At 42.2% G+C, this 18,686-nt stretch overlaps 1 protein-coding gene across 4 annotated transcripts in view; it reads left to right on the forward strand.

The window, feature by feature from the left end:
* LOC110538397 (rho GTPase-activating protein 12) overlaps nt 1–18,686 on the forward strand; it is a 39,582-nt gene that overhangs the window by 15,379 nt on the left and 5,517 nt on the right. For 2 of the 4 annotated variants that reach the window (XM_021625189.2, XM_021625188.2), the window contains exons 3-12: nt 9,233–9,790; nt 10,185–10,394; nt 10,503–10,586; nt 15,399–15,521; nt 16,034–16,120; nt 16,441–16,503; nt 17,955–18,022; nt 18,109–18,196; nt 18,365–18,466; nt 18,588–18,686. In XM_021625189.2, the coding sequence (XP_021480864.2) occupies nt 9,233–9,790; nt 10,185–10,394; nt 10,503–10,586; nt 15,399–15,521; nt 16,034–16,120; nt 16,441–16,503; nt 17,955–18,022; nt 18,109–18,196; nt 18,365–18,466; nt 18,588–18,686 (1,482 nt within the window). Of the gene's footprint in view, nt 1–3,665; nt 3,987–9,232; nt 9,791–10,184; nt 10,395–10,502; nt 10,587–15,398; nt 15,522–16,033; nt 16,121–16,440; nt 16,504–17,954; nt 18,023–18,108; nt 18,197–18,364; nt 18,467–18,587 lie in introns of those variants that run through there. The other 2 variants (XM_036938414.1, XM_021625190.2) reach the window with 2 other exon arrangements.

Below are 18,686 nucleotides of genomic sequence, written 5' to 3' on the forward strand. Positions count from 1 at the left end.
TTTGACACTTCTTGTTGCAAAACTGGTTGACATTGAATACATTTTGAGCAGAACTGAGACACGTCACCACATGCCTGTAGACTGCTGGGGAATATCTGAACCGGCACAAAGATGAGTAACCTTGGGTTACATTTTAGTCACCATAGTACTACTTTTAGACTGCAGTGGAGGCTGCTGAGGGGAGGATGGCTCCTAGTAATGTGTGGAATGGAGTTCATGGAATGGTATTAAACACATGAAAACCACGTGTTTGATACCATTCTGTTCACTCCATTCTGGCCATTATTAGCAGCCGTCACTATTTTAGAGGTATTTGCTTGATTCTCACCTGCACAGTTTGATTTCTGTTATGTTTAAGCAGGTACACAGAAGCCTGAGTTCCAGTAAGAAACAAACTGAAGTGTATTTAAAACATGTTTGCACAATAACAATCGGTTGGATTTCAGCCACATTCAGTGTCTGTTCACCTCTTTGAATTTGACACAAAATAAACATTGTGTGATTCCTAGGTTTCGGCTTTTGATTCTGTGGCCTTTGGTCAAGTGACTTGATATAAGTTCTACATACAGCAATAAACAATAAACCATCATGTTTGTTATATGGAAGCCGAACTGTAGGTGACATGTAGAATTAAACAATCATTTATCATGGCTGAGAAACATGGAATCATTCAATTACATTTGGAGTAGTGGACATTATATTTATAACTTCATTATATTTATAACTTGACAGCCAATGAGTTGGCCAACTTCTGTAAGCAGCTACATAAGGAAGAATCCATTCATCATTTATAAAGCCTGTATCCCATCCAAATAATTTAAGGTATGCACCCCTTAACCTGATAACCACCCAAGCTGTATGAGTTAAAAACTTCACGCTCTATATACATTATCAGAAATGTCGATAAATTAGCTTTTATTGTTTGAAGAAATGATGAAAGAGATTGGTCTGTTTTTTCACTATCTAATCATGGCATGGGGTTGTTCATTGACAGACATGTATTTGTTTAAAATCTATCACTTGATGGTTTAATTTCAGAGACAAAAAAATCTTATTTTTTGCAAAATATTATATATCCACCTCACTCTCAGATAAATAAGTAGTACTGCTAGGTTTAACACAGTTAAATATGACAAATTGTACGTGTTGTATAAAGAAATGTACAAATGATACATTTGTGACATCAATATATACAAACATTGTTTCGTCATTGCTTATCCAGAGCGACTTGCAGTAAGTGCCTTCATCTTAAAATTGCTAGGTGAGACAACCAGATATCACAGTCAAATATACAGGTTACGAACATTCCATTCTGGCTAAAGAATGGATATACTGAATAATAACAATAAAAAAACATTTTCATACACATCTAAAATCTATTAATAAAAAAATCTGAGAACAGTAATATTTTACACACACATGAAGGTACCCATAAGCAACCAAATGTGAACAATTGGTGGATATAGCATTTTGGAAATAAACTCTTCAAGTGTAGACAGTCATGAGAGGGCAAACTTTTTTTCTTGCCTTAATAGCTAAGTCATTCTAAATGTAGCCTGTGTCTGACTGCAACATCGTGAGAATAAATAACTGCTCGATGCTTTGTGGTAGAGGTATAATTAGCAACATACATATTGGACAGGATGTAACATGCAGTATGACTCAATGAGCTTTCGATCATCTGATCATGTTTCACTCACAGTGCTAAAACATTTTATATAGCTCTTAAGCAATACATGCACTCTTCTCTGTTTCTGTCACTCAGTAAGTGATACAAATCAAATCAAATTGTATTTGTCACATGCGCTGAATTCAAGTCTATGACTTGGGTGGCTGGAGTCTTTGATCATTTTTAGGGCCAAAGGTTGCAAGATTGAATCCTTGAGCTGACAAGTTAAAAAATCTGTCGTTTTGCTCTGAACGGTGCACCTGTAGAACGTTTTGAGGACCCAAGTCAAATATTTTCAGTCTCCTGAGGGGGAATAGGCATTGTTGTGCGCCCTTCATGACTGTCTTGGTGTGTTTGGACCATGATAGTTTGTTAGTGATGTGGACATCAAGGAACTTGAAGCATTCGACCATCTCCACTACAACCCTGTTAATGTGAATGGGCCCTTCTTTTCCTGTAGTCCACAGCTCCTTTGTCTTTCTCATGTTGAGGGAGAGGTTGTTGTCCTAGCACCACACTGCCAGGTCTGTGATCCCCTCCCTATAGGCTGTCTCATCGTTGTCGATGATCAGGCCTACCACCATTGTGTCATTGGCAAACTTAATGGTGGTGTTGGAGATGTGCGTGGCCACAAAGCCGTGGGTGAACAGGGAGTAAAGGAGTGGACTAAGCACGCATCCCTGAGGGGCCCCTGTGTTGAGGATCAGCGTGGCGGATGTGTTGTTGCCTACCCTTACCATCTGGGGGCAGTCCATCAGGAAGTCCCGGATCCAGTTGCAGAGGGAGGTGTTTAGTCTCAAGGTCCTTAGCTTAGTGATGAGCTTTGAGGGCACTATGGTGATGAATGCCAAACAGCATTCTCATGTGGTGTTTCTTTTGTCCAGGTGGGAAAGGGCAATGTGGAGTACAATAGAGATTGCGTCATCTGTGGATCTGTTGGTGTGGTATGCTAATTGGAGTGGGTCTAGGGTTTCTGGGATGATGGGATGATGGAGTTCATATGAGCCATGACCAGCCTTTCAAAGCACTTCATGGCTACAGACGTGAGTGCTACGGGGCGGTAGTCATTTATGCAGGTTACCTTGGAATTCTTGGGCACAGGGACTATGGTTGTCTGCATGAAACGTGTAGGTATTACAGACTCGGTCAGGGAGAGGTTGAAAATGTCAGTGAAGACACTTGCCAGTTGATCAGCACATGCGTTGAGTACGCATCCTGGTAATCCATCTGGCCCTGTGACCTTGTGAATATTGACCTGTTTAAAAGGTCTTACTCACATCGACTAAGGAGAGCGTGATCACACAGTCGCCGGAACAGCTGGTGCTCTAATGCATGGTTCAGGGTTGCTTGCCTCAGAGCAAGCATAGAAGGCATAAAGCTTGTCTGGTAGGCTTTCAATGCTAGGCATCTAGCGGTTGGGTTTCCCTTTGCAATCCGTAATAGTTTGCAAGCCCTGCCACATATTGAGCGAGTCACTGGTACTTCCTGCTTGAGTTTTTGCTTGTAAGCAGGAATCAGGAGGATACAATTATGGTCAGATTGGCAAAATGTAGGGCGAGGGAGAGCTTTGTACACATCTCTGTGTGTGGAGTAAAGTTGCACATGTGACATGCTGGTAGAAATTAGGTACACCCACCCAGCCATAGTACCCAGTTAGCAGCACCGCTGGGCCACTGTGCTGTGTGTTTACAAAACAAAGGAGGAGCCCTTTCCTGTACTGTAGGGCTGCAAGCCTTGCCCCAAACAACTGGAAACAAACACACACAAACACATGTTCCCATACTCCGCTCCAATAGGCTAGCCCCCATGCCACGCCAGGCCGCACACACACACTCAAGTTTTTGAGCAGAACTGTTTGCAGAGCTCCTGAATCCTGAAATGTTCTCATGACATAATTATTTAATTAGCTAAATGTAAACAGGCGATTGAGTAAAGATACTCCCTTCAGTGCTTCTCAATCACACGCACACATGCTTTTCTAAAACGTTATTATTTAGTTATGCAAGGCATCAGTGTTGTGTTGGCTGCATTCTGTGCATTATGTGTGCTCGCAATCTATGCAGGCAAGAGAGGGTTAAACTGAGGAACATCACAACCACTCCCAAGACTTACTGCTGCTAGGCAGTGGCTTTACCTGTACTGTAGCGTACCTGACAAGGCATGGAGTGTGTGAGTGTACAGTGTGGAATAGTGAGGTGAATACTGTACTTTAAAACTGGATTAAGGGAAAGCTGAAGTCTATATCTTCTAAATGATATCTTTGAAGGATAGTCTACTCTACATTGAGCCTGAGATTAACCAAACAAACTTTAAACAGGTAATTTGCCCTTTTTATGGTCGTGATGGCTCCATTTGTTGTTTAGATTTGGATTGAGGCTTTGCTCTGTTTAAATAGGATTTTATGCGCATTAATAGCTACTAACTGTAACAGTTTTAGTACATGTATTATACATGTGGTGTAAATTACAGTGATTCAGAGTAAGCATTCATTTCTATCAAATTTCATTTTGGTCACTGGCAATAACCTGGTATTATTTGAGCACACATTACATTTTTGAAAACATGACCTTCCTCCAGTTGACTTATCTTGTCAATATACTGTATATTTGTCGGTCAATGACCTCTGACATAAACAGTGTTTGACCCTCAGATGCAAAATAGCTCAGGTATAGATTGTGATTATGCATTAGCCCAGACCATGATGTTCTTGTTCTGTAGGGGGGTATTTATGTAATGCTCTATAGGCTACTTACTATTACTCTAAATATCTGTATATGGGTCCATAACTCTTGTCTATTTAGATCTTGATAGTGTCAGCTGTTTTTTCATCAGTTTATCAATATGAGGAATTGATGAGTCAGTCCACTGGTGATTGAATGGAAAAGCACATCAACCAGTAAACCATGTGGCACTCACTGCCATGCAGCATTCAGTCACCTCATCTGATTTCTAAGGTCAATACTGAGTGAGCGTTCGAAGATTTAAGATGAAGACAGTATAAAGCGAGACTGAGATTATGCTCTTATATAGTTCCAATCTGTCCATATACACTGAGTGTACAAAACATTAGGATCACCTTCCTAATATTGAGTTGCATCCCCTTTTGCCCTCAGAACAGCCTCAATTCATCAGGGCATGGACTACAAGGTGTCGAGACCATTCCACAGGGATGCTGGCCCATGTTTTATTTATTTTTTAACCTTTATTTAACTAGGCAAGTCAGTTAAGAACAAATTCTTATTTACAATGACGGCCTACCTGAGAACAGTGCCTTGTTCAGGGGCAGAACGACAGATTTTTACCTTGTCAGCTCGGGGATTCGATCCAGAAACCTTTCAGTTACTGGCCCAACACTCTAACCACTAGGATACCTGCCGCCCAAAATGTTGACTCCAATGCTTCCCACAGTTGTGTCAAGTTGGCTGGATGTCCTTTGGGTGGTAGACCAGTCTTGATACACATAAGAAACTGATGTGAGTGAAAAACCCAGCGTTGCAGTTCTTGACACACTCAAACCGGTTCTCCTGGCACCTACTACCATACCCCGTTCAAAGGCACTTCAATATTTTGTCTTGCCCATTCACCCTCTGAATGGCACACATACACAATCCATGTCTCAATTGTCTCAAGGCTTAACAATTATTTAACCTGTCTCCTCCCCTTCATCTACACTGATTGAAGTGGATTTAACAAGTGACGTCAATAAGGGATCATAGCTTTCACCTGGATTCACCTGGTCAGTCTGTGTCATGGAAAGAGCAGGTGTTCCTAATGTTTGTACAGTCAGTGTATCTCTATTTCACTACAGTGGTTTTACAATAGTACATTTTAAACCTTCAAGTGTCAATCAGTTGTAGTTCATTTTAAACCTTCAAGTGTCAATCAGTTGTAGTTCATTTTAAACCTTCAAGTGTCAATCAGTTGTAGTTCATTTTAAACTGTAAAGTGTCAATCAGTTGTAATTTCTCGAATATTCTGTCATATTATACGCAATTACGTTATCATAAATGACACATTGGGTACAGTATGTACATCCGTAATTGTCTTTGACTTCCTTGGTCCTGTTTATGCAGTGTCAAAAAGCTTGATGTAATTGTAAGTGTGATAATATTATGATGATGGGCATGACAAGGTTTGCCCCAACCCTGCCAGGGAGAAGGGGTCAAACTACAAGGGAGGAATGCCATCTTGGTTTTCATTGCTTGTAAATATAAATCATTGACAATGAGTCACAAGCAGAAAGTTAATACTTGACCATAACCTGCTTGGATACACGCAGCCAGGAACATAATATGATGTAAAGGTGTGATATCTCTTCTCCTTCTGTGACAGCAGAGAGAGATTAGAGAGATTACAAAAAGTCACTATATTGCCACTATCCACCTAGGCTCCAAACAAATGGTTGGCATGACAGGTATTGCTGACTGGCAGAAAATGTTCACGTTGCTGTGTGTGAACCAGTCATTCTGGTATCCTTTCCATTTAGTTTGGTTTGAGGAGGCTGGTATGCTATTTAGCTTGGAGGCTTTAGCTCATAAGAAACAATGTGCTTCCTTCCGGTTGATTGAAAGAATCATCACCACAATCACTTTTATTACTATTACGCATCTATTATTAAATATCATTTTAGTTTCTTCTGCTACACGCACCTGCACTTGTAGCTTATTGTTGTGTTGCTACTGTAAAGGAAGAGGGGTAGGCTAAGCTTCATTAATATCTACTGTAGAAAAACTGGGGCTTTCCACAGGCAGGTTTTGATGTTTTAACCTGAATGTGTAGCCAGTAGTCACTGCCACATTCCAAAGAAAACTCTCCAACCACAAAGAAGAACTTATCAGGTGGTGTTAAACGAAACCTGAGAGTGAGAGTTTGTTTATAGTTTTGCTTGCATATTTACTGCTGCCCATGCTCTGCGTTGCCCAAGGCGTGTTTATTAATTTGTAGCGTTTATTACTCTGTCTAATGAAACAGAACTGTATAGTGATTATTAAATGATGATTCTAGGATCAACCTCTAGCCTGCAGCTTTGTAACCCAGGTGGTTTCTAGGGTGTGTCTGTCGGAGGTACCATTTGAATAACAAAACAATTATGTTGGTACAAGAGTCTGGAGTTCTTTTTATGATGTTGTCATCTGTTGCGTTATGCACATAGATACCCACCTTCCTAATATTGATTTGCACCCCCCTTTGCCCAGAACAGACTCAATTCATTGGAAAATGGATGACAAGGTGTCGAAAGCGTTTCACAGGGATGCTGGCCCATGTTGACTCCACCCTCTGAATGGCACACATATACAATCCATTTCTCAATTGTCTCAGGGCTTAAAAATCATTATTTAACAGGTCTCCTCCCTTTCATCTACACTGATTGGAGTGGATTTAACAGGTGACATCAATAAGAGATCATAGCTTTCACCTGGATTCACCTGGTCAGTCTGTGTCATGGAAATCGCAGGATTTCCTAATGTTTTGTACAATCAATGCCAGCTGTTCATAGGACATGAACAGTGGGCAGACTCGCGTATCACAGGTTGACCTTTAGGTACCACCAAACCAGGGAACCACAGCTTCTGACAGACCCCGTCTGGTCCCAGAGAAGGTAATGTCACAGAACAAGGAAACACTATCCACACTATCTGCTACAGCATCATTCTAGCACAGAACTAATACTCTCATTGTGCACATGTGTATTTTAAATGTTAGAGTACCTTCAGGCATAGAGGTGTGTGTGTATCAATGTGTTCTGGTGTTTTACTTTATACTTGCATACAGTAAGTATTACGCAGGTACTTTACGGCAGAGATTTTGTAAGCAGTATACAACAAAACAACCCAACTGGGATGTGTGTTTATGTTCAAAATGTCCATTAGCCCATTTTGAGAGGAAATGACAGTTGGACAGTCGACTCCCTCCCTCCACCCACCCAGCCATGTATCTTATTTGTGTTTTTCTTACAAGTATTTAGGTTGGTATAGTCTGTCTGTGTGTTCAGGCCAGTATACGTCCATGTGTGGTACACAGAAGAGTCTTGCCGATACCAAAGAAACCTTACCTCTGAGCCAGGATTTTCCTTTAAAGCAATTTTTCATGAATAATGTCTGTTTTACAAGGAGCGAATTGGGCAACCCAAAAACAGTTATTCCCTGGTCTCTGGCTTTTTCAGTGTTTCTTAAAAACCTATTCAAAGCAACAACAAAAAAAAGCCCCTCTTCAAGCCAGGTAGTAATCAAAAGAAGGAACTGGTACCTGGTCTGAAAAACGGTGGTATGTCCTTGCTAATACTTCTGCTTTTGGATCTACTAGTTAAAATGTTATATCCCCTGATGGGATGCAACATATTTGATCATTACGTTGTTCGAAGAGGTGCCTTTGTCAGGGAATATGACCGACATGATCTTCAAGGCTTGCCGTAGCTTCAGACACAGGCTTGTGACTTTTTTGGGTGTCTCCCAGGTAAGTACCTAAGGGCGTGCGTCCCAATTATGGTATTTTCCTTCACTAATCTAAGACTTCATGCTCATTTCACTCAGCCTGTCCTAATTTTTGTGTCTGTGCCAATTGAATTACATGTTCAATTCTATGCCTGCAGTACTTAGCCTACATATGTGAGGGCGACAGGTACAGTGCCCTAGAGGTTAAGAGCATTGGGCCAGTAACCGAAAGGTCTACTAGGTGAAAGATCTGTCTGCACTTAACCTTAATTGTTCCTGTAAGTCGCTCTGGATAAGACTCTGCTAAATTACTCAAATGTAAATGTGGCCTATAGTACAGTATTTAGCTGTAACATCATCTGCGTTGTCGTTCAAACTTCCCCAGTCTTTATAGCTTTTTATCATGTCTGGCTCATGTTGAAATGTGCTTGTGTTTGTCAATGAAGTGACGGTCTGCCACACAGATCCCTGTGGTCTACTCCACTCCACGTGGTGGAAATCTCCTCTGTTTGAGATGTGATGTTTTGCTCTTCACTTCCACACCCCTGAGATGTATGTAGGGTTCGGGAAAGACATTAACAGGACAGATCACTTTTTTTGGATGCAGATATTACTGACGTATGGCCATTTCCACTGAAACTGAAAAAAGGCTTACAATTGAATGTTGATGTTGTCTGTACTCTTTTAAGAAAGAAAAACACACTCAAAAGTGAGATCCACATGTAGCTCTTTCAATGTCTGCACTTTGTAAGAATGGGCATATTGTGATGAGTTGGGTAACTCAGCCTATTCGAACAAAGGGGTTGGGAGAATGATATTTGATCCCAAGTCAGTGCTTTGTTACTTGATGGGAGTAAAGGGAGGTGCAGGTAGAGAACTTTTTCCCCTCTGTCTTTTGTGTTGTGGAGATTCTCACGGATTGTTCTCATAGGGGCTGATGGGGCCATTGGCTTCACTGCAAATAAGGTGAGGTTGGGGAGTACTACGCAGGCAGTCCACTCTGTTTATATAGAGCACAAGATATTATGGACTGGTGGCTCACTGGCCTTTAGGACTGGGGGTGAAATGTTTCTTCCTCCTCATGTTATTCCTGATGACTGACCTGTGACCTCTCTTTCATCTCTGTCTCCAGGCGGAGAATGCCAGCCCCAACACTGCTGTTTACGCCAACGTCACCGAGCTGAAGAAAAACATCCCACAATCCCCTCCGTTAGAAGCTCTGAGTCCTGACTTGCCCCTTACCCAGGAGGGATGGCAGGTGCACACTGACAAGGACAGTGGGAAAGAGTTCTATTACCGCCCAGCCACGGGCCAAGCCACTTGGGCCGACCCCCGCAGCACCCTCCCCTCCACAGACATGGAGCTGCCCAAGGAGGCGTTGGCTATCCCAGCCCTGTCCATGGCCCTTTCCCCGGGCCTGTCCCCGGCCCTGTCCCCAGCCCTGTCCCCGGCCCTGTCCCCGGCCCTGTCCCCGGCCCTGTTCCCGGCCCTGTCCCCAGCCCTGTCCCCAGCCCTCTCACCAGCCTCATCCCAGGGTTCCAACTGGGAACAGGTGTTTGATGAGACCACCGGTCGAAACTACTTCTATAACCCCACCTCTGGGGCCACGTCCTGGGGAGCTCCGGAGCCCATCGCCCCCTCCTCTCCTGTTACTGAGCCTCCCATGCTGAAGCTCCCAGACAGAGGACCGGTAAGGGTTAGCTTATGCTTTATTTGACTAATATGGCCATTGTTTCAAGCTCATCAACAGATAAGGCTTCTAAAATACAGAACAGTGGAAAGTGTTGTTGGATTGTTGACTGCTAAAGCAGTCTCTGTCAGACACCAGCGCATTAACATCTGCTTCATGGTCTTGAGGGAGTCTTGTTTTGTTAGTTCATTAGCTAGTTATGTCTAAAGCCTGCTATGGCATACACATGCTTTTTGCTGTTTATTCACAAAGTGTTACTAGCGAAGTTACTAAGAACGTTTGCCATTTGAGCAGAATCGCTAGCATGTTATGAACCATGTCATAAACCTTTTATAAATTAGCCACTCAGTTTGAGTTCCATCTTAAAAGCATTGACAAATCTTCTGTTCCTCAGCCCCCTCTCCCAAAGGAAGACTACCTGACAGAAGACCACGAAGCTCCAGACACCTCCTCCTCGGTGTTCCCCAAAGACATCCTGTCCACGCCGCAAGCTAAACTGGCCATCATACCCCGGGCCATTCTAGACAGTGTCCCGGCGGGCTGGAAGCGCTCCGTAGAGGCAGATGGGAAGACCGTATTCACCAGCGAACGCACACAGGAGCAGGTAAGTGTATTGAATCGAGGTCTAGTGCTTTGAAAGGGGAGAGGTTTGAGAAACCATGCAGTGTGTGTCATACGCTGTTTTGTCTTGTGTGTGTGTGTATCCTGGCAGTGGCTCAAGTCTGTGGATCAAGAAGGAAAGACATACTACTACCTGAGAGACGGCTCCAGATCCCAGTGGAACCTTCCAGCAGAGGTGAAGAGAAGCAATATTGTAATTTCAAGGAATGATTGAGTGGCTTTTTACCAGGTCTCAAAGAGCTTGAAAATGTATGGGGCAACTCTGTACTGCACATACAGTTGAAGTTGGAAGTTTACATACACCTTAGCCAAATACATTTAAACTCAGTTTTTCACAATTCCTGACCCTTAATCCTAGTAAAAATTCCCTGTCTTAGGTCAGTTAGGATCACCACTTTATTTTAAGAACGTGAAATGTCAGAATAATAGTAGAAAGAATGATTTATTTCAGCTTTTATTGCTTTCATCATATTCCCAGTAGGTCAGAAGTTAACATACACTCAATTAGTATTTGGTAGCATTGCCTTTAAATTGTTGAACGTGGGTCAAACGTTTCGGGGAGAAATCCACAAGCTTCCCACAATAAGTTGGGTGAATTCTGGACCATTCCTACTGACAGAGCTGGTGTAACAGAGTCAGGTTTGTATGTCTCCTTGCTCGCAAACGCTATAGGATTGAGGTCAGGGCTTTGTGATGGCCACTCCAATACCTTGACATTCTTGTCCTTAAGCCATTTTGCCACGACTTTGGAAGTATTCTTGGGGTCATTGTCCATTTGGAAGACCCATTTGCGACCAAGCTTTAATTTCCTCACTGTCTTGAGATGTTGCTTCAATATATCCAAATAATTATCCTCCCTCGTGATGCCATCTATTTTGTGAAGTGCACCAGTCCCCCCTGCAGCAAAGCACCCCCAAAAGATGATGCTGCCACCCCTGTGCTTCACGGTTGGGATGGTGTTCTTTGGCTTGCAAGCCTCCCCCTTTTTCCTCCAAACATAACAATGGTCATTAAACAGTTCTATTTTTGTTTCATCAGACCAGAGGACATTTCTCCAAAAGTACAATATTTTGTCCCCCTTCCTCCTTGCTGAGCGACCTTTCAGGTTGTGTCGATATAGGACTCGTTTTACTGTTGATAGAGATACTTTTGTACCCGTTTCCTCCAGCATCTTCACAGGGTCCTTTGCTGTTGTTCTGGGATTGATTTGCACTTTTCACATCAAAGTACGTTCATCTGTAGGAGAAAGAACGCATCTCCTTCCTGAGCGGTATGATGGCTGCATGGTCCCATGGTGTTTATGCTTGCATACCTTTGTTTGTATAGATGAATGTGGTACCTTCAGGCATTTGGAAATTGCTCCCAAGGATGAAGCAGACTTGTGAAGGTCTACTATTTTTTTTCTGAGGCTTGGCTGATTTATTTTGATTTTCCCATGATGTCAAGCAAAGAGGCACTGAGTTTGAAGGTAGGCCTTGAAATACAGTGCCTTGCGAAAGTATTCGGCCCCCTTGAACTTTGCGACCTTTTGCCACATTTCAGGCTTCAAACATAAAGATATAAAACTGTATTTTTTTTGTGAAGAATCAACAACAAGTGGGACACAATCATGAAGTGGAACGACATTTATTGGATATTTCAAACTTTTTTAACAAATCAAAAACTGAAAAATTGGGCGTGCAAAATTATTCAGCCCCCTTAAGTTAATACTTTGTAGCGCCACCTTTTGCTGCGATTACAGCTGTAAGTCGCTTGGGGTATGTCTCTATCAGTTTTGCACATCGAGAGACTGACATTTTTTTCCATTCCTTCTTGCAAAACAGCTCGAGCTCAGTGAGGTTGGATGGAGAGCATTTGTGAACAGCAGTTTTCAGTTCTTTCCACAGATTCTCGATTGGATTCAGGTCTGGACTTTGACTTGGCCATTCTAACACCTGAATATGTTTATTTTTGAACCATTCCATTGTAGATTTTGCTTTGTTTTGGATCATTGTCTTGTTGGAAGACAAATCTCCGTCCCAGTCTCAGGTCTTTTGCAGACTCCATCAGGTTTTCTTCCAGAATGGTCCTGTATTTGGCTCCATCCATCTTCCCATCCATTTTAACCATCTTCCCTGTCCCTGCTGAAGAAAAGCAGGCCCAAACCATGATGCTGCCACCACCATGTTTGACAGTGGGGATGGTGTGTTCAGCTGTGTTGCTTTTACGCCAAACATAACGTTTAGCATTGTTGCCAAAAAGTTCAATTTTGGTTTCATCTGACCAGAGCACCTTCTTCCACATGTTTGGTGTGTCTCCCAGGTGGCTTGTGGCAAACTTTAACCTTTCTGATCTCCCCATCCCGGATCCGGGATCGTGAATACAGACTCAAGCTCATTACCATAACGCAACGTTAACTATTCATGAAAATCGCAAATGAAATGAAATAAATATGCTAGCTCTCAAGCTTAGCCTTTTGTTAACAACACTGTCATCTCAGATTTTCAAAATATGCTTCTCAACCATTGCAAAACAAGCATTTGTGTAACAGTATTGATGGCTAACGTAGCATTTAGCATTAGCATTCAGCTGGCAACATTTACACAAAAAAACAGAAAAGCATTCAAAAAAATCATTTACCTTTGAAGAACTTCAGATGTTTTCAATGAGGAGACTCTCAGATAGCAAATGTTCAGTTTTTCCTGAAAGATTATTTGTTTAGGACAAATCGCTCCGTTTTCTGCGTCACGTTTAGCTATGAAAAAACCCCTGTATCCAGGATTGTGTAAATCTATCAGCAAGCTCATTAGCATAACACAACGTTAACTATTTATGAAAATCGCAAATGAAATGAAATAAATATGCCATCTCTCAAGCTTAGCCTTTTGTAAACAACACTGTCATCTCAGATTTTCAAAATATGCTTCTCAACCATAGGAAAACAATCATTTGTGTAAAAGTAGCTAGCTAGAGTTAGCATTTCGCGTTAGCATTTAGCGTTAGCATTAGCGTTAGCATCCAGCACGCAACATTAACAAAAACATAAAAGCCTTCAAATAAAATCATTTACCTTTGAAGAACTTCTGATGTTTTCAATGAGGATACTCTCAGTTAGATAGCAGATGCTCAGTTTTTCCAGAAAGATTCCTTGTGTATTAGAAATAGCTCCGTTTTATACATCACATTTGGCTACCAAAAAAAATCCATAAATTCAGTCCTCAAAACGCAAACTTTTTTCCAAATTAACTCCATAATATCGACTGAAAACATGGCAAACGTTGTTTAGAATCAATCATCAAGGTGTTTTTCACATATCTCTTCATTGATACATCGTTCTTGGACACATGCTTTCTCCCCTGAATAAAATGGTAAAGTGGAAGCAGCTGGCAATTGCGCACCGAATTCGACGCAGGACACCAGGCGGACACTTGGAAAATGTAGTCTCTTATGGTCAATCTTCCAATGATATGCCTACAAATACGTCACAATGCTGCTAAGACCTTGGGCGAACGACAGAAAGTGTAGGCTCATTCGTTGCGCAATCACAGCCATATAAGGAGAGAATGGAAAACAGAGCTTCAGAAATTCTGCTAATTCCTGGGTGATGCATCATCTTGGTTTCGCCTGTAGAATGAGTTCTGGGGCACTTACAGACAAAATCTTTGCAGATTCTGAAACTTCAGAGTGTTTTCTTTCCAAAACTGTCAAGAATATGCATAGTCGAGCATCTTTTCGTGACAAAATATCGCGCTTAAAACGGGAACGTTTTTTATCCAAAAATGAAATAGCGCCCCTAGAGCTCTAACAGGTTAAACTACACTTTTTATGCATATCTTTAAGAAATGGCTTTCTTCTTGCCACTCTTCCATAAAGGCCAGATTTGTGCAATATACGACTGATTGTTGTCCTATGGACAGAGTCTCCCACCTCAGCTGTAGATCTCTGCAGTTCATCCAGAGTGATCATGGGCCTCTTGGCTGCATCTCTGATCAGTCTTCTCCTTGTATGAGCTGAAAGTTTAGAGGGACGGCCAGGTCTTGGTAGATTTGCAGTGGTCTGATACTCCTTCCATTTCAATATTATCGCTTGCACAGTGCTCCTTGGGATGTTTCAAGCTTGGGAAATCTTTTTGTATCCAAATCTGGCTTTAAACTTCTTCACAACAGTATCTCGGACCTGCCTGGTGTGTTCCTTGTTCTTCATGATGCTCTCTGCGCTTTTAACGGACCTCTGAGACTATCACAGTGCAGGTGCATTTATACGGAGACTTGATTACACACAGGTGGATTGTATTTATCATCATTAGTCATTTAGGTCAACATTGGATCATTCAGAGATCCTCACTGAACTTCTGGAGAGAGTTTGCTGCACTGAAAGTAAAGGGGCTGAATAATTTTGCACGCCCAATTTTTCAGTTTTTGATTTGTTAAAAAAGTTTGAAATATCCTATAAATGTCGTTCCACTTCATGATTGTGTCCCACTTGTTGATTCTTCACAAAAAAATACAGTTTTATATCTTTATGTTTGAAGCCTGAAATGTGGCAAAAGGTCGCAAAGTTCAAGGGGGCCGAATACTTTCGCAAGGCACTGTACATCCACAGGTACACCTCCAATTGACTCAAATTATGTCAATTAGCCTATCAGAAGCTTCTAAAGCCATGACATCTTTTTCTGGAATTGTCCAAGCTATTTAAAGGCACAGTCAGATTAGTGTATGTAAACTTCTGACTGGAATTGTGATACAGTGAAATAATCTGTCTGTAAACAATTGTTGGAAAAGGACTTGTGTCATGCACGAAGTAAATGTCCTAACCGACTTGCCAAAACTATAGTTTGTTAACAAGAAATTTGTGGAGTGGTTGAAAAACAAGTTTTAATGACTCCGACCTAAGTGTATGTAAACTTCTGTAGGTGAAAAAAAGATGCCCTTACCTCAGATAACCAGTTACTGGGTTTGATAAAATAGGCCAGGGCCTTTACACTGTTTGTTTCTGTTAACCCTCTCAGATCCCAGGTGCAGCCAGTCTGTCCAAGGTGGGGAATGGAGTGGACCAGGACAGCCCGCTGGTTCTGAAGAACTGGAGACACACAATGGGCCCAGCTCAGTTTGGCCCCTCCCAAGAAGACAACGTGAGTAGCTGGGGAGCCCAGAGCATGGACAGGAACGTTGAAGGAGGTTTCACACCGTTGGTATAGCAACAGACGTTTATGGGCCATTAGAATCTCTTTTTGGAATCTAGACTGAATTTGGCACTACGGTATAGGAACATAGAAACTGCAGCATTTGCTGTTCTGGTAGTCCCAAGCAAACAAGCCATTAGGGCTAGTCCCTGACATGAGACACCTTGCCCTCACAGCTTTATGCACAATGCCCTTGTGGAATGATGTCGTTGTGTTTGTGTCGTTGTCGACCCTCTCAACAGGAGATGGAAACACCTGCCCTAGTTGATTTCCCCTCAGGAAGTCACTTACAAACCGAAATGGGAGAAACTACAACAATAATGGAGGGGGCAGGGGAGAAAGAGGATAGAATTATGACTCATCAAATTTGACAGGATTTCTGCTCTGTTCGAACAATAAGGCCCTATCGACAACTGTTGACTAACCAACCTGAACCCAATTCCCTCCCTTCCGTTTGGCAGAGGTTCTTTCCAACACATAGGAGAAACGTTTCGGATGTCACCAGTGAAGCATCCAGCTCAGGCAACTCCCCTGAGACGCCACGCCATGTAAGTACAGTAAGAACGTACGACACGATAAGGTTTTGAATCCATAGGGATCTTTGTCAGGTCATTTTCTACTGGCCCTAAACAATATATTATACGTGTTGGACTAGTACACAGAATAATTGAATTGGAAATTGCATTATTTTTCAACAATGATTTTATTGTTCATTTTATGAATTGAATTCATTCATTTCCCAACCCTTCTACTAACTCAATAAAATGTACTCTACTGTACAGGCAGCACACACAGACTTCTAAATGACAAAGAGCCTGAAGACCCATTATCCCATTCATTGAAGACTTGTATTGTTTTCTCCATAAAGACTGATAGGTTGGGAGTACGGAGTAGACTGTCACATCTGAGCACAGACTCACATCATGAGCATGTAGGTTCTTACGGCCCACGTCAGGCCTGATAGATAGATGCATAGTGTAGTTTGCCAGACAGGTATTGCATTCTGGTGGTGTGTGGGTTTTCTGATCTAACTAACATACTATGATATAGAATTGGATAGGAGAACTAACGGCGCTTGGGAAGGGGAGCTAATGGGTTAGATATTGGTTACAGTACATACTACATACATGTATGCTCTTAAAAGGGCTGATTAAGAGTTTCTTATGTGGTGTTTAAGTGAAACTACTAACGTTGAATGGGTTGTTCTCTCTCTTTGCTTCGTGTGTGGATAAGAAAGCGATCTGGAATACAAGCATCTGCTAAATCAGGGTTTTCCAAATTCGTCCTAGGGCCCCCCCCTGGGTGCACATTTTGGTTTTTGCCCAGCTGATTTAAATAACCAATCATCATCAAGCTTTGATTACTTGAATCAACCCTGTACTGAATGATCGTGTCATGATAGACCACCATTGACACTACCCCCTAGTGGGGAGAGGGAGCATTTGTAGTTGTTTTTGTTGGACGTTGTGGTCCAAGTGGTGGCTTGTTGGGTAGTACTTTCAGATCTGATTGACACCATATTTTATTGCATTGCCTTTCAAAGCATTGTGCTGAATGTACATATGGCGCTGTCTTATGAAGTAGGCACAGTAATGTCAAAGTACTGAATGTTAGTGCCATAAGCAAAGTCAACCCCAAAGGATTATTCCCCATTTTATGAATCCATGCAAACAAACACACTCACGCCCAAGCATGTATAACTGTGCATTCATGCACAAAGATGCGTGCGCACACACGCGCACACACACACACACGCACACACACGCACACACACACACACACACACACACACACTAAGATTGACCACTCCCATGTTGATACCTGACTCACATTTCAAAGCTGTAAAGAATCTGCTACTTATACTCTTTGATCTTTACCTGTGGACTCATAGCCCAAGAATTCAGCATAACCTGGAACACTGCCAACACAAACATTTGTTGCTGCCACCTAGTGGCCTAGCATATGCATTGCAAAGTCACAACAATACTTTATCTTGGCCTAAAATTATAGCCCACAATTACAATAATCTGCTAACATGAACAGTCCAATGTTCATATCAGCCATTAGGCCGATGGGCAATGTCCAGTAGCATATGGCTCAATGTGGACACTAACTTCTCAACTCATTTACCTATGTATGTCAGTGAGAACCATGTGTTTGATACCATTCCATTCACTCTATTGCGGACATTATAATGAGCCGTCCTCCTCTCAGCAGCCTCCACTGATGTACGTACAGTACAATACAACTAACAAAATCTTTAAACCTGATCTGAGGTCTGTGGGTTCCTGGTAATCACCATTAGTAGAAATGTTCATACACTCTCTCTCTCTGTCGTTTGTGATATTTTGTTAATATTTGTCTCTATTTTGCTTGTTTTAGACACATATACTAGAGAAGGCAGGGATCCTGAACAAAACCAAGGTGGCTGACAATGGGAAAAGAATTAGGTAATGTCTAGTCAAGTGCACAAATTACAACACATTGTGATTTGCGCAATGGACCAATGATTCCTTATTTTCTGGTTTTCTAATAGGAAGAATTGGAGTCCGTCATGGACAGTGCTGCATGGAGGCATTCTCACGTTTCACAAAGACCCAAAATCTGCACCCGCGGGAAACTCTGTAAGAACATTTTGCTACAATAACCACTCACAGCCACCACTTTAGAAAATAAGCTCATTGTATTCATAAAGAATGATTTGCTTGCTTGTCAGGATTGGGTGTCCTACAACCTACTATTACGAACCACCAGGTCTGTTGAATGAATGTCATTGGTCCGTGATTCCTCAGAACAAGACCAATCAGATCACCCCAGAGTACACAGTGGAGCTGCGTGGAGCCACTGTGGCCTGGGCCCCCAAGGACAAGTCCAGCAAGAAGAACGTTCTGGAGGTATGGGCTCTGTTTAAGGTCTATCAGGGTTGAAGTCAGTTCTATTTCATTCAATTCAGGAACTGAATCAAAATGAATTGAATTTAACTCTAGGTATGGCTTTTTCCCTCTCCCGCTCCAGTTGAAAACGCGTCATGGGTGTGAGTACCTGGTCCAGTATGACACAGAGAGCATCATTTGTGACTGGCACAGGATCATACTGGACACCGTCAGACAGCTG

Source organism: Oncorhynchus mykiss, chromosome 12, assembly GCF_013265735.2.
Source record: "Oncorhynchus mykiss isolate Arlee chromosome 12, USDA_OmykA_1.1, whole genome shotgun sequence".
In the NCBI taxonomy this organism is placed as follows: Eukaryota; Metazoa; Chordata; class Actinopteri; order Salmoniformes; family Salmonidae; genus Oncorhynchus; species Oncorhynchus mykiss.